Source organism: Paramisgurnus dabryanus, chromosome 4, assembly GCF_030506205.2.
Source record: "Paramisgurnus dabryanus chromosome 4, PD_genome_1.1, whole genome shotgun sequence".
Taxonomy (NCBI): Eukaryota; Metazoa; Chordata; class Actinopteri; order Cypriniformes; family Cobitidae; genus Paramisgurnus; species Paramisgurnus dabryanus.
In genome coordinates, this window is record NC_133340.1 from 23,926,060 (window position 1) to 23,942,750 (window position 16,691).

Sequence of the window (16,691 nt, forward strand, 5' to 3'; positions counted from 1 at the left end):
TTCTTCATGAACACGAGCTAGATTGAAGTGATTGGTGCTCGTCTTTTGCAGTGCCGAACTTTAAACGCCGAACCGGCATATTTACCCTTTTTTGTTTGCCCTTTAAAATGAAGTCACCAGCTGCCACTGTGTTTGAGTATGATTTTATCAGTGTCTCCCTTTTAAACTGTGGATCTTGACTTACCATGTCTTTTACAAGTTTAGCTCTTGCCTTGAAGCCATCAGAGCTTGAATTGGAGAGGTCATTTGTAAACGTTGCATTTGAGCTAAACAGCAGATATGTCAACACCTGAGCTGGTGGTGCAGTAGTAGTTGTAGTTGCTCTAGTTGGGGTGGATGTTGTTGTTGTTGTTTTGGATGTTGTGCCTGCGATAACAATTGAAGTTGAGGAGGAAGTGGCTGATTTCAGAGTTGTTGGTGTTGTGGTATTACTTCCATTAGTGGTGGATGCTTCAGCCACATTTGTTCTGGTGATTGAGGATGGTGTTACAGCAGTACTAACTATTAAACTAACTATTGAAGATGGAGCAGTTGATGCAGATATAGACACTGTTGATTGTGGTGATGTTATGGTGGTTGTTTCAGTAACATTTGTTGTGGTTGTTGAGGATAATGTTGTAGATGTTGGTGCTGTACTAACAGTTGAACTTTCAGTTACAGTTGAAGATGGAGCAGTTGATGCAGAGGTAAACCCTGTTGATTGTGGTGATGTTATGCTATTAGCTGCATTAGTGGTGGTTGATTCAGTAACATTTGTTGTGGTTGTTAATGATACTGTTGTAGATGTAGGTGCTGTACTAACAGTTAAACTTTCAGTTACAGTTGAAGATGGAGCAGTTGATGCAGAGGTAGACACTGTTAATTGTGGTGATGTTATGGTGGTTGTTTCAGTAACATTTGTTGTGGTTGTTGAGGATGGTGTTGTAGATGTCGGTGCTGTATTAACAGTTGAACTTTCAGTTGCTGTTGAAGATGGAGCAGTTGATGCAGAGATAGACACTGTTGATTGTGGTGATGTTATGGTATTAGCTGCATTGGTGGTGGTTGTTTCAGTAACATTTGTTGTGGTTGTTGATGATAATGTTGTAGATGTTGGTGCTGTACTAACAGTTGAACTTTCAGTTACAGTTGAAGATGGAGCAGTTGATGCAGAGATTGACACTGTTGATTGTGGTGATGTTATGGTATTAGCTGCATTAGTGGTGGTTGTTTCAGTAACATTTGTTGTGGTAATTGAGGATGGTGTTGTCGATGTTGGTCCTGTACTAACAGTTGAACTTTCAGTTACAGTTGAAGATGGAGCAGTTGATGCAGAGATAGACACTGTTGATTGTGGTGATGTTATGGTGGTTGTTTCAGTAACATTTGTTGTGGTTGTTGAGGATGGTGTTGTAGATGTTGGTGCTGTACTAACAGTTGAACTTTCAGTTACAGTTGAAGATGGAGCAGTTGATGCAGAGGTAGACACTGTTAATTGTGGTGATGTTATGGTGGTTGTTTCAGTAACATTTGTTGTGGTTGTTGAGGATGGTGTTGTAGATGTCGGTGCTGTATTAACAGTTGAACTTTCAGTTGCTGTTGAAGAAGGAGCAGTTGATGCAGAGGTAGACACTGTTGATTGTGGTGATATTAAGGTGGTTGTTTCAGTAACATTTGTTGTGGTTGTTGATGATAATGTTGTAGATGTAGGTGCTGTACTAACAGTTGAACTTTCAGTTACAGTTGAAGATGGAGCAGTTGATGCAGAGGTAGACACTGTTAATTGTGGTGATGTTATGGTGGTTGTTTCAGTAACATTTGTTGTGGTGGTTGATGATAATGTTGTAGATGTTGGTGCTGTATTAACAGTTGAACTTTCAGTTATAGTTGAAGATGGAGCAGTTGATGCAGAGACAAACACTGTTGATTGTGGTGATGTTATGGTGGTTGTTTCAGTAACATTTGTTGTGGTTGTTGAGGATGGTGTTGTAGATGTTGGTGCTGTACTAACAGTTGAACTTTCAGTTGCTGTTGAAGAAGGATCAGTTGATGCAGAAATAGACACTGTTGATTGTGGTGATGTTATGGTATTAGCTGCATTAGTGGTGGTTGTTTCAGTAACATTTGTTGTGGTTGTTGATGATAATGTTGTAGATGTAGGTGCTGTACTAACAGTTGAACTTTCAGTTACAGTTGAAGATGGAGCAGTTGATGTAGAGATAGACACTGTTGATTGTGGTGATGTTATGGTATTAACTGCATTAGTGGTGGTTGTTTCAGTAACGTTTGTTGTGGTAATTGAGGATGGTGTTGTCGATGTTGGTCCTGTACTAACAGTTGAACTTTCAGTTACAGTTGAAGATGGAGCAGTTGATGCAGAGGTAGACACTGTTGATTGTGGTGATGTTATGGGATTAGCTGCATTGGTGGTGGTTGTTTCAGTAACATTTGTTGTGGTTGTTGATGATAATGTTGTAGATGTTGGTGCTGTACTAACAGTTGAACTTTCAGTTACAGTTGAAGATGGAGCAGTTGATGCAGAGATAGACACTGTTGATTGTGGTGATGTTCTGGTGGTTGTTTCAGTAACATTTGTTGTGGTTGTTGATGATAATGTTGTAGATGTTGGTGCTGTATTAACAGTTGAACTTTCAGTTACAGTTGAAGATGGAGCAGTTGATGCAGATATAGACACTGTTGATTGTTGTGATGTTATGGTGGTTGTTTCAGTAACATCTGTAACTGTTAAGAAAATGGCAAATTAGATGGAAAAAACAAAACAATGTGAAATATACAGAGAAGTATAAACTGCATTAATTCAGACAGTGTGTTGACTATCTGTGTCCTATCCTCATTTCTGTTATACTGGAGGTATATAAGCTATATGTTTTACATTATGTTCTATGTTCAAGTTTTGTCACATTATCTACATAAAAATAGTTAGACAATACTATAACAAATAAAAAAAATAGTAATGCAGTATAATTTAAAAAAATATGTTTACCTGATCTGTTGACTGTGATTGAGTTAGGAATTATTTCCAGCACACTGGCTCCTCCTGTTTCCGCTGCATTTACAAGATCGTTTTTGACTTCTTGAGTGGTTGGGTACTGTTGTGTGTAGTCGAAAGCTAATTGTGTTGCAGTGATTATTGACCCAGACCTGTAATATACAAGTGTCAGTTTATTAAAATACATTTTTTTAAATCTCTCCATCCAAAACCATGTACAATAGGGATCTCAATATTCTATATTTACCTAAAGCTCAAGACAATTAAACTGATGAAGGCAGGATACTTGCTTCTGTAGATTGGTTCAAGCTGTAACAAACAACAAATATAGTCACTAAATATAATGTATTGGCATCTCTAATTCAGTAATTGCTGTCTCTTCTCTTTGAGGAATAGTTCACCAAAAAAGGATGATGGTTTTATGATGGATGTATGTGCTTTTTAGAGCTTCAACATGTTGCCAAATATGTAAGGAAATATAGAGTAGTAAGAGACATTTTTATTAAAGTACTAGGGAGGGTAGAAACTTCTTAAGAATTTTCTAATTTTTGGGTGAACTGCTCCTTTAGGGGTTTGAGCAGTGGCGGCCAGTAACTTCTCTTAAGAGTGGCATGATTTAAAAATATGTGTTCAGAGTGTCAAGTATGTGACTCATCATGTCAAAATATGTGTTTGTTGCGTCATGTGAACCATGGACATTATGCGTCATTTTAAAATACGTGCCTGCCAGAGTATGTGAGCGGAGCGAAGTGAAAAGAATTATCGTTGGTTTGTTAAAATATCAATGGCCACTCACAGTCCAATTTATTGCCCAACTTTATAAAGCATATGGCATAGATGCGTAGGCGAAGGGTGAATTAACTCCAGGTAAGGATAATAAGGATTCAAATCAATTTTTTAAATTCCACTTTTCAATATTTTAATTGTTTTTCTTTATGAACACAAGCTAGATTGAAGTGATTGGTGCTCGTCTTTTGCAGTGCCGAACTTTAAACGCCGAACCGGCATATTTACCCTGTATTGTTTGCCCTTTAAAATGAAGTCACCAGCTGCCACTGTGTTTGAGTATGATTTTATCAGTGTCTCCCTTTTAAACTGTGGATCTTGACTTACCATGTCTTTTACAAGCTTAGCTCTTGCCTTGAAGCCATCAGAGCTTGAATTGGATAGGTCATTTGTAAACGTTGCATTTGAGCTAAACACCAGATATGTCAACACCTGAGCTGGTGGTGCAGTAGTAGTTGTAGTTGCTCTAGTTGGGGTGGATGTTGTTGTTGTTGTTTTGGATGTTGTGCCTGCGATAACAATTGAAGTTGAGGAGGAAGTGGCTGATTTCGGAGTTGTTGGTGGTCCATTAGTGGTGGATGCTTCAGCCACGTTTGTTGTGGTGGTTGAGGATGGTGTTACAGCAGAACTAACTATTAAACTAACTATTGAAGAAGGAGCAGTTGATGCAAGGATAGTCCCTGTTGAGTGTGTTGCTATTGTGGTACCACCTACATTGTTGGTGATTATTCCTGCAGCAGTGGTTGTGGTTATTGAGGATGATGATGTAGATGCTGCAGCTGTACTGGCAGTTAAAATTTTAAAAGCAGTTGAAGAGGGAGAAATTGAAATAAAGGTAGACCCTGTTGATTGTGGTGCTGTTATCGTATTAGCATCATTAGTGGTAGTTGTTTCATCAATATTTTTTGTGGTTATTGACAATGGTGTTGTAGATGTTGCTGCGGTACTAACAGTTGAACTTTCAGTTACAGTTGAAGATGGAGCAGTTGATGCAGAGATAGACACTGTTGATTGTGGTGATGTTATGGTATTAGCTGCCTTAGTGGTGGTTGTTTCAGTAACATTTGTTGTGGTTGTTGATGATAATGTTGTAGATGTAGGTGCTGTACTAACAGTTGAACTTTCAGTTACAGTTGAAGATGGGGAAGTTGATGCAGAGATAAACACTGTTGATTGTGGTGATGTTATGGTATTAGCTGCATTAGTGGTGGTTGTTTCAGTAACATTTGTCGTGGTTGTTGATGATAATGTTGTAGATGTAGGTGCTGTACTAACAGTTGAACTTTCAGTTGCAGTTGAAGATGGATCAGTTGATGCTGAGATAGACACTGTTGATTGTGGTGATGTTATGGTGGTTGTTTCAGTAACATTTGTTGTGGTAATTGAGGATGGTGTTGTCGATGTTGGTCCTGTACTAACAGTTGAACTTTCAGTTACAGTTGAAGATGGAGCAGTTGATGCAGAGGTAGACACTGTTGATTGTGGTGATGTTATGGTATTAGCTGCATTGGTGGTGGTTGTTTCAGTAACATTTGTTGTGGTTGTTGATGATAATGTTGTAGATGTAGGTGCTGTACTAACAGTTGAACTTTCAGTAACAGTTGAAGATGGGGAAGTGGATGCAGAAATAGACACTGTTGATTGTGGTGATGTTATGGTATTAGCTGCATTGGTGGTTGTTTCAGTAAAATTTGTCGTGGATGTTGATGATAATGTTGTAGATGTAGGTGCTGTACTAACAGTTGAACTTTCAGTTACAGTTGAAGATGGAGCAGTTGATGCAGAGATAAACACTGTTGATTGTGGTGATGTTATGGTGGTTGTTTCAGTAACATTTGTTGTGGTAATTGAGGATGGTGTTGTCGATGTTGGTCCTGTACTAACAGTTGAACTTTCAGTTACAGTTGAAGATGGGGAAGTTGATGCAGAGATAAACACTGTTGATTGTGGTGATGTTATGGTGGTTGTTTCAGTAACATTTGTTGTGGTTGTTGATGATAATGTTGTAGATGTAGGTGCTGTACTAACAGTTGAACTTTCAGTTACAGTTGAAGATTGGGAAGTTGATGCAGAGATAAACACTGTTGATTGTGGTGATGTTATGGTATTAGCTGCATTAGTGGTGGTTGTTTCCGTAACATTTGTTGTGGTAAGTGAGGATGGTGTTGTAGATGTAGGTGCTGTACTAACAGTTGAACTTTCAGTTATAGTTGAAGATGGAGCAGTTGATGCAGAGATAGACACTGTTGATTGTGGTGATGTTATGGTGGTTGTTTCAGTAACATTTGTTGTGGTTGTTGAGGATGGTGTTGTAGATGTTGGTGCTGTACTAACAGTTGAACTTTCAGTTACAGTTGAAGATGGAGCAGTTGATGCAGAGGTAGACACTGTTAATTGTGGTGATGTTATGGTGGTTGTTTCAGTAACATTTGTTGTGGTTGTTGAGGATGGTGTTGTAGATGTCAGTGCTGTATTAACAGTTGAACTTTCAGTTGCTGTTGAAGAAGGAGCAGTTGATGCAGAGGTAGACACTGTTGATTGTGGTGATATTAAGGTGGTTGTTTCAGTAACATTTGTTGTGGTTGTTGATGATAATGTTGTAGATGTAGGTGCTGTACTAACAGTTGAACTTTCGGTAACAGTTGAAGATGGGGAAGTTGATGCAGAGACAAACACTGTTGATTGTGGTGATGTTATGCTATTAGCTGCATTAGTGGTGGTTGTTTCAGTAAAATTTGTCGTGGTTGTTGATGATAATGTTGTAGATGTTGGTGCTGTATTAACAGTTGAACTTTCAGTTACAGTTGAAGATGGAGCAGTTGATGCAGAAATAGACACTGTTGATTGTGGTGATGTTATGGTATTAGCTGCATTAGTGGTGGTTGTTTCAGTAACATTTGTTGTGGTTGTTGGTGATAATGTTGTAGATGTAGGTGCTGTACTAACAGTTGAACTTTCAGTTACATTTGAAGATGGAGCAGTTGATGCAGAGATAGACACTGTTGATTGTGGTGATGTTATGGTATTAGCTGCATTAGTGGTGGTTGTTTCAGTAACATTTGTTGTGGTAATTGAGGATGGTGTTGTCGATGTTGGTCCTGTACTAACAGTTGAACTTTCAGTTACAGTTGAAGATGGAGCAGTTGATGCAGAGATAGACACTGTTGATTGTGGTGATGTTATGGTGGTTGTTTCAGTAACATTTGTTGTGGTTGTTGAGGATGGTGTTGTAGATGTCGGTGCTGTATTAACAGTTGAACTTTCAGTTGCTGTTGAAGAAGGAGCAGTTGATGCAGAGGTAGACACTGTTGATTGTGGTGATATTAAGGTGGTTGTTTCAGTAACATTTGTTGTGGTTGTTGATGATAATGTTGTAGATGTAGGTGCTGTACTAACAGTTGAACTTTCGGTAACAGTTGAAGATGGGGAAGTTGATGCAGAGACAAACACTGTTGATTGTGGTGATGTTATGCTATTAGCTGCATTGGTGGTGGTTGTTTCAGTAACATTTGTTGTGGTTGTTGATGATAATGTTGTAGATGTTGGTGCTGTACTAACAGTTGAACTTTCAGTTACAGTTGAAGATGGAGCAGTTGATGCAGAGATAGACACTGTTGATTGTGGTGATGTTCTGGTGGTTGTTTCAGTAACATTTGTTGTGGTTGTTGATGATAATGTTGTAGATGTTGGTGCTGTATTAACAGTTGAACTTTCAGTTACAGTTGAAGATGGAGCAGTTGATGCAGATATAGACACTGTTGATTGTTGTGATGTTATGGTGGTTGTTTCAGTAACATCTGTAACTGTTAAGAAAATGGCAAATTAGATGGAAAAAACAAAACAATGTGAAATATACAGAGAAGTATAAACTGCATTAATTCAGACAGTGTGTTGACTATCTGTGTCCTATCCTCATTTCTGTTATACTGGAGGTATATAAGCTATATGTTTTACATTATGTTCTATGTTCAAGTTTTGTCACATTATCTACATAAAAATAGTTAGACAATACTATAACAAATAAAAAAAATAGTAATGCAGTATAATTTAAAAAAATATGTTTACCTGATCTGTTGACTGTGATTGAGTTAGGAATTATTTCCAGCACACTGGCTCCTCCTGTTTCCGCTGCATTTACAAGATCGTTTTTGACTTCTTGAGTGGTTGGGTACTGTTGTGTGTAGTCGAAAGCTAATTGTGTTGCAGTGATTATTGACCCAGACCTGTAATATACAAGTGTCAGTTTATTAAAATACATTTTTTTAAATCTCTCCATCCAAAACCATGTACAATAGGGATCTCAATATTCTATATTTACCTAAAGCTCAAGACAATTAAACTGATGAAGGCAGGATACTTGCTTCTGTAGATTGGTTCAAGCTGTAACAAACAACAAATATAGTCACTAAATATAATGTATTGGCATCTCTAATTCAGTAATTGCTGTCTCTTCTCTTTGAGGAATAGTTCACCAAAAAAGGATGATGGTTTTATGATGGATGTATGTGCTTTTTAGAGCTTCAACATGTTGCCAAATATGTAAGGAAATATAGAGTAGTAAGAGACATTTTTATTAAAGTACTAGGGAGGGTAGAAACTTCTTAAGAATTTTCTAATTTTTGGGTGAACTGCTCCTTTAGGGGTTTGAGCAGTGGCGGCCAGTAACTTCTCTTAAGAGTGGCATGATTTAAAAATATGTGTTCAGAGTGTCAAGTATGTGACTCATCATGTCAAAATATGTGTTTGTTGCGTCATGTGAACCATGGACATTATGCGTCATTTTAAAATACGTGCCTGCCAGAGTATGTGAGCGGAGCGAAGTGAAAAGAATTATCGTTGGTTTGTTAAAATATCAATGGCCACTCACAGTCCAATTTATTGCCCAACTTTATAAAGCATATGGCATAGATGCGTAGGCGAAGGGTGAATTAACTCCAGGTAAGGATAATAAGGATTCAAATCAATTTTTTAAATTCCACTTTTCAATATTTTAATTGTTTTTCTTTATGAACACAAGCTAGATTGAAGTGATTGGTGCTCGTCTTTTGCAGTGCCGAACTTTAAACGCCGAACCGGCATATTTACCCTGTATTGTTTGCCCTTTAAAATGAAGTCACCAGCTGCCACTGTGTTTGAGTATGATTTTATCAGTGTCTCCCTTTTAAACTGTGGATCTTGACTTACCATGTCTTTTACAAGCTTAGCTCTTGCCTTGAAGCCATCAGAGCTTGAATTGGATAGGTCATTTGTAAACGTTGCATTTGAGCTAAACACCAGATATGTCAACACCTGAGCTGGTGGTGCAGTAGTAGTTGTAGTTGCTCTAGTTGGGGTGGATGTTGTTGTTGTTGTTTTGGATGTTGTGCCTGCGATAACAATTGAAGTTGAGGAGGAAGTGGCTGATTTCGGAGTTGTTGGTGGTCCATTAGTGGTGGATGCTTCAGCCACGTTTGTTGTGGTGGTTGAGGATGGTGTTACAGCAGAACTAACTATTAAACTAACTATTGAAGAAGGAGCAGTTGATGCAAGGATAGTCCCTGTTGAGTGTGTTGCTATTGTGGTACCACCTACATTGTTGGTGATTATTCCTGCAGCAGTGGTTGTGGTTATTGAGGATGATGATGTAGATGCTGCAGCTGTACTGGCAGTTAAAATTTTAAAAGCAGTTGAAGAGGGAGAAATTGAAATAAAGGTAGACCCTGTTGATTGTGGTGCTGTTATCGTATTAGCATCATTAGTGGTAGTTGTTTCATCAATATTTTTTGTGGTTATTGACAATGGTGTTGTAGATGTTGCTGCGGTACTAACAGTTGAACTTTCAGTTACAGTTGAAGATGGAGCAGTTGATGCAGAGATAGACACTGTTGATTGTGGTGATGTTATGGTATTAGCTGCCTTAGTGGTGGTTGTTTCAGTAACATTTGTTGTGGTTGTTGATGATAATGTTGTAGATGTAGGTGCTGTACTAACAGTTGAACTTTCAGTTACAGTTGAAGATGGGGAAGTTGATGCAGAGGTAGACACTGTTAATTGTGGTGATGTTATGGTGGTTGTTTCAGTAACATTTGTTGTGGTTGTTGAGGATGGTGTTGTAGATGTTGGTGCTGTACTAACAGTTGAACTTTCAGTTACAGTTGAAGATGGAGCAGTTGATGCAGAGGTAGACACTGTTAATTGTGGTGATGTTATGGTGGTTGTTTCAGTAACATTTGTTGTGGTTGTTGAGGATGGTGTTGTAGATGTCAGTGCTGTATTAACAGTTGAACTTTCAGTTGCTGTTGAAGAAGGAGCAGTTGATGCAGAGGTAGACACTGTTGATTGTGGTGATATTAAGGTGGTTGTTTCAGTAACATTTGTTGTGGTTGTTGATGATAATGTTGTAGATGTAGGTGCTGTACTAACAGTTGAACTTTCGGTAACAGTTGAAGATGGGGAAGTTGATGCAGAGACAAACACTGTTGATTGTGGTGATGTTATGCTATTAGCTGCATTAGTGGTGGTTGTTTCAGTAAAATTTGTCGTGGTTGTTGATGATAATGTTGTAGATGTTGGTGCTGTATTAACAGTTGAACTTTCAGTTACAGTTGAAGATGGAGCAGTTGATGCAGAAATAGACACTGTTGATTGTGGTGATGTTATGGTATTAGCTGCATTAGTGGTGGTTGTTTCAGTAACATTTGTTGTGGTTGTTGGTGATAATGTTGTAGATGTAGGTGCTGTACTAACAGTTGAACTTTCAGTTACATTTGAAGATGGAGCAGTTGATGCAGAGATAGACACTGTTGATTGTGGTGATGTTATGGTATTAGCTGCATTAGTGGTGGTTGTTTCAGTAACATTTGTTGTGGTAATTGAGGATGGTGTTGTCGATGTTGGTCCTGTACTAACAGTTGAACTTTCAGTTACAGTTGAAGATGGAGCAGTTGATGCAGAGATAGACACTGTTGATTGTGGTGATGTTATGGTGGTTGTTTCAGTAACATTTGTTGTGGTTGTTGAGGATGGTGTTGTAGATGTCGGTGCTGTATTAACAGTTGAACTTTCAGTTGCTGTTGAAGAAGGAGCAGTTGATGCAGAGGTAGACACTGTTGATTGTGGTGATATTAAGGTGGTTGTTTCAGTAACATTTGTTGTGGTTGTTGATGATAATGTTGTAGATGTAGGTGCTGTACTAACAGTTGAACTTTCGGTAACAGTTGAAGATGGGGAAGTTGATGCAGAGACAAACACTGTTGATTGTGGTGATGTTATGCTATTAGCTGCATTGGTGGTGGTTGTTTCAGTAACATTTGTTGTGGTTGTTGATGATAATGTTGTAGATGTTGGTGCTGTACTAACAGTTGAACTTTCAGTTACAGTTGAAGATGGAGCAGTTGATGCAGAGATAGACACTGTTGATTGTGGTGATGTTCTGGTGGTTGTTTCAGTAACATTTGTTGTGGTTGTTGATGATAATGTTGTAGATGTTGGTGCTGTATTAACAGTTGAACTTTCAGTTACAGTTGAAGATGGAGCAGTTGATGCAGATATAGACACTGTTGATTGTTGTGATGTTATGGTGGTTGTTTCAGTAACATCTGTAACTGTTAAGAAAATGGCAAATTAGATGGAAAAAACAAAACAATGTGAAATATACAGAGAAGTATAAACTGCATTAATTCAGACAGTGTGTTGACTATCTGTGTCCTATCCTCATTTCTGTTATACTGGAGGTATATAAGCTATATGTTTTACATTATGTTCTATGTTCAAGTTTTGTCACATTATCTACATAAAAATAGTTAGACAATACTATAACAAATAAAAAAAATAGTAATGCAGTATAATTTAAAAAAATATGTTTACCTGATCTGTTGACTGTGATTGAGTTAGGAATTATTTCCAGCACACTGGCTCCTCCTGTTTCCGCTGCATTTACAAGATCGTTTTTGACTTCTTGAGTGGTTGGGTACTGTTGTGTGTAGTCGAAAGCTAATTGTGTTGCAGTGATTATTGACCCAGACCTGTAATATACAAGTGTCAGTTTATTAAAATACATTTTTTTAAATCTCTCCATCCAAAACCATGTACAATAGGGATCTCAATATTCTATATTTACCTAAAGCTCAAGACAATTAAACTGATGAAGGCAGGATACTTGCTTCTGTAGATTGGTTCAAGCTGTAACAAACAACAAATATAGTCACTAAATATAATGTATTGGCATCTCTAATTCAGTAATTGCTGTCTCTTCTCTTTGAGGAATAGTTCACCAAAAAAGGATGATGGTTTTATGATGGATGTATGTGCTTTTTAGAGCTTCAACATGTTGCCAAATATGTAAGGAAATATAGAGTAGTAAGAGACATTTTTATTAAAGTACTAGGGAGGGTAGAAACTTCTTAAGAATTTTCTAATTTTTGGGTGAACTGCTCCTTTAGGGGTTTGAGCAGTGGCGGCCAGTAACTTCTCTTAAGAGTGGCATGATTTAAAAATATGTGTTCAGAGTGTCAAGTATGTGACTCATCATGTCAAAATATGTGTTTGTTGCGTCATGTGAACCATGGACATTATGCGTCATTTTAAAATACGTGCCTGCCAGAGTATGTGAGCGGAGCGAAGTGAAAAGAATTATCGTTGGTTTGTTAAAATATCAATGGCCACTCACAGTCCAATTTATTGCCCAACTTTATAAAGCATATGGCATAGATGCGTAGGCGAAGGGTGAATTAACTCCAGGTAAGGATAATAAGGATTCAAATCAATTTTTTAAATTCCACTTTTCAATATTTTAATTGTTTTTCTTTATGAACACAAGCTAGATTGAAGTGATTGGTGCTCGTCTTTTGCAGTGCCGAACTTTAAACGCCGAACCGGCATATTTACCCTGTATTGTTTGCCCTTTAAAATGAAGTCACCAGCTGCCACTGTGTTTGAGTATGATTTTATCAGTGTCTCCCTTTTAAACTGTGGATCTTGACTTACCATGTCTTTTACAAGCTTAGCTCTTGCCTTGAAGCCATCAGAGCTTGAATTGGATAGGTCATTTGTAAACGTTGCATTTGAGCTAAACACCAGATATGTCAACACCTGAGCTGGTGGTGCAGTAGTAGTTGTAGTTGCTCTAGTTGGGGTGGATGTTGTTGTTGTTGTTTTGGATGTTGTGCCTGCGATAACAATTGAAGTTGAGGAGGAAGTGGCTGATTTCGGAGTTGTTGGTGGTCCATTAGTGGTGGATGCTTCAGCCACGTTTGTTGTGGTGGTTGAGGATGGTGTTACAGCAGAACTAACTATTAAACTAACTATTGAAGAAGGAGCAGTTGATGCAAGGATAGTCCCTGTTGAGTGTGTTGCTATTGTGGTACCACCTACATTGTTGGTGATTATTCCTGCAGCAGTGGTTGTGGTTATTGAGGATGATGATGTAGATGCTGCAGCTGTACTGGCAGTTAAAATTTTAAAAGCAGTTGAAGAGGGAGAAATTGAAATAAAGGTAGACCCTGTTGATTGTGGTGCTGTTATCGTATTAGCATCATTAGTGGTAGTTGTTTCATCAATATTTTTTGTGGTTATTGACAATGGTGTTGTAGATGTTGCTGCGGTACTAACAGTTGAACTTTCAGTTACAGTTGAAGATGGAGCAGTTGATGCAGAGATAGACACTGTTGATTGTGGTGATGTTATGGTATTAGCTGCCTTAGTGGTGGTTGTTTCAGTAACATTTGTTGTGGTTGTTGATGATAATGTTGTAGATGTAGGTGCTGTACTAACAGTTGAACTTTCAGTTACAGTTGAAGATGGGGAAGTTGATGCAGAGATAAACACTGTTGATTGTGGTGATGTTATGGTATTAGCTGCATTAGTGGTGGTTGTTTCAGTAACATTTGTCGTGGTTGTTGATGATAATGTTGTAGATGTAGGTGCTGTACTAACAGTTGAACTTTCAGTTGCAGTTGAAGATGGATCAGTTGATGCTGAGATAGACACTGTTGATTGTGGTGATGTTATGGTGGTTGTTTCAGTAACATTTGTTGTGGTAATTGAGGATGGTGTTGTCGATGTTGGTCCTGTACTAACAGTTGAACTTTCAGTTACAGTTGAAGATGGAGCAGTTGATGCAGAGGTAGACACTGTTGATTGTGGTGATGTTATGGTATTAGCTGCATTGGTGGTGGTTGTTTCAGTAACATTTGTTGTGGTTGTTGATGATAATGTTGTAGATGTAGGTGCTGTACTAACAGTTGAACTTTCAGTAACAGTTGAAGATGGGGAAGTGGATGCAGAAATAGACACTGTTGATTGTGGTGATGTTATGGTATTAGCTGCATTGGTGGTTGTTTCAGTAAAATTTGTCGTGGATGTTGATGATAATGTTGTAGATGTAGGTGCTGTACTAACAGTTGAACTTTCAGTTACAGTTGAAGATGGAGCAGTTGATGCAGAGATAAACACTGTTGATTGTGGTGATGTTATGGTGGTTGTTTCAGTAACATTTGTTGTGGTAATTGAGGATGGTGTTGTCGATGTTGGTCCTGTACTAACAGTTGAACTTTCAGTTACAGTTGAAGATGGGGAAGTTGATGCAGAGATAAACACTGTTGATTGTGGTGATGTTATGGTGGTTGTTTCAGTAACATTTGTTGTGGTTGTTGATGATAATGTTGTAGATGTAGGTGCTGTACTAACAGTTGAACTTTCAGTTACAGTTGAAGATTGGGAAGTTGATGCAGAGATAAACACTGTTGATTGTGGTGATGTTATGGTATTAGCTGCATTAGTGGTGGTTGTTTCCGTAACATTTGTTGTGGTAAGTGAGGATGGTGTTGTAGATGTAGGTGCTGTACTAACAGTTGAACTTTCAGTTATAGTTGAAGATGGAGCAGTTGATGCAGAGATAGACACTGTTGATTGTGGTGATGTTATGGTGGTTGTTTCAGTAACATTTGTTGTGGTTGTTGAGGATGGTGTTGTAGATGTTGGTGCTGTACTAACAGTTGAACTTTCAGTTACAGTTGAAGATGGAGCAGTTGATGCAGAGGTAGACACTGTTAATTGTGGTGATGTTATGGTGGTTGTTTCAGTAACATTTGTTGTGGTTGTTGAGGATGGTGTTGTAGATGTCAGTGCTGTATTAACAGTTGAACTTTCAGTTGCTGTTGAAGAAGGAGCAGTTGATGCAGAGGTAGACACTGTTGATTGTGGTGATATTAAGGTGGTTGTTTCAGTAACATTTGTTGTGGTTGTTGATGATAATGTTGTAGATGTAGGTGCTGTACTAACAGTTGAACTTTCGGTAACAGTTGAAGATGGGGAAGTTGATGCAGAGACAAACACTGTTGATTGTGGTGATGTTATGCTATTAGCTGCATTAGTGGTGGTTGTTTCAGTAAAATTTGTCGTGGTTGTTGATGATAATGTTGTAGATGTTGGTGCTGTATTAACAGTTGAACTTTCAGTTACAGTTGAAGATGGAGCAGTTGATGCAGAAATAGACACTGTTGATTGTGGTGATGTTATGGTATTAGCTGCATTAGTGGTGGTTGTTTCAGTAACATTTGTTGTGGTTGTTGGTGATAATGTTGTAGATGTAGGTGCTGTACTAACAGTTGAACTTTCAGTTACATTTGAAGATGGAGCAGTTGATGCAGAGATAGACACTGTTGATTGTGGTGATGTTATGGTATTAGCTGCATTAGTGGTGGTTGTTTCAGTAACATTTGTTGTGGTAATTGAGGATGGTGTTGTCGATGTTGGTCCTGTACTAACAGTTGAACTTTCAGTTACAGTTGAAGATGGAGCAGTTGATGCAGAGATAGACACTGTTGATTGTGGTGATGTTATGGTGGTTGTTTCAGTAACATTTGTTGTGGTTGTTGAGGATGGTGTTGTAGATGTCGGTGCTGTATTAACAGTTGAACTTTCAGTTGCTGTTGAAGAAGGAGCAGTTGATGCAGAGGTAGACACTGTTGATTGTGGTGATATTAAGGTGGTTGTTTCAGTAACATTTGTTGTGGTTGTTGATGATAATGTTGTAGATGTAGGTGCTGTACTAACAGTTGAACTTTCGGTAACAGTTGAAGATGGGGAAGTTGATGCAGAGACAAACACTGTTGATTGTGGTGATGTTATGCTATTAGCTGCATTGGTGGTGGTTGTTTCAGTAACATTTGTTGTGGTTGTTGATGATAATGTTGTAGATGTTGGTGCTGTACTAACAGTTGAACTTTCAGTTACAGTTGAAGATGGAGCAGTTGATGCAGAGGTAGACACTGTTAATTGTGGTGATGTTATGGTGGTTGTTTCAGTAACATTTGTTGTGGTTGTTGAGGATGGTGTTGTAGATGTCGGTGCTGTATTAACAGTTGAACTTTCAGTTGCTGTTGAAGAAGGAGCAGTTGATGCAGAGGTAGACACTGTTGATTGTGGTGATATTAAGGTGGTTGTTTCAGTAACATTTGTTGTGGTTGTTGATGATAATGTTGTAGATGTAGGTGCTGTACTAACAGTTGAACTTTCGGTAACAGTTGAAGATGGGGAAGTTGATGCAGAGACAAACACTGTTGATTGTGGTGATGTTATGCTATTAGCTGCATTAGTGGTGGTTGTTTCAGTAAAATTTGTCGTGGTTGTTGATGATAATGTTGTAGATGTTGGTGCTGTATTAACAGTTGAACTTTCAGTTACATTTGAAGATGGAGCAGTTGATGCAGAGATAGACACTGTTGATTGTGGTGATGTTATGGTATTAGCTGCATTAGTGGTGGTTGTTTCAGTAACATTTGTTGTGGTAATTGAGGATGGTGTTGTCGATGTTGGTCCTGTACTAACAGTTGAACTTTCAGTTACAGTTGAAGATGGAGCAGTTGATGCAGAGATAGACACTGTTGATTGTGGTGATGTTATGGTATTAGCTGCATTGGTGGTGGTTGTTTCAGTA

At 38.3% G+C, this 16,691-nt stretch overlaps 1 protein-coding gene across 1 annotated transcript in view; it reads right to left on the reverse strand.

The window, feature by feature from the left end:
* Nucleotides 1–9,830: 9,830 nt before the first annotated feature.
* The window catches only part of LOC135786267 (uncharacterized), a 57,686-nt gene continuing 50,825 nt past the window's right edge, over nt 9,831–16,691 (reverse strand). Inside the window, exons 36-45 of the mRNA XM_073814598.1 lie at nt 15,590–15,681; nt 15,035–15,041; nt 14,663–14,799; nt 13,127–13,196; nt 12,740–13,056; nt 11,874–11,935; nt 11,621–11,778; nt 11,276–11,358; nt 9,983–10,348; nt 9,831–9,884 (exon numbers count right to left, since the gene is read on the reverse strand). Of these exons, the coding sequence (XP_073670699.1) occupies nt 9,831–9,884; nt 9,983–10,348; nt 11,276–11,358; nt 11,621–11,778; nt 11,874–11,935; nt 12,740–13,056; nt 13,127–13,196; nt 14,663–14,799; nt 15,035–15,041; nt 15,590–15,681 (1,346 nt within the window). The remainder of the gene's footprint in view (nt 9,885–9,982; nt 10,349–11,275; nt 11,359–11,620; nt 11,779–11,873; nt 11,936–12,739; nt 13,057–13,126; nt 13,197–14,662; nt 14,800–15,034; nt 15,042–15,589; nt 15,682–16,691) is intronic.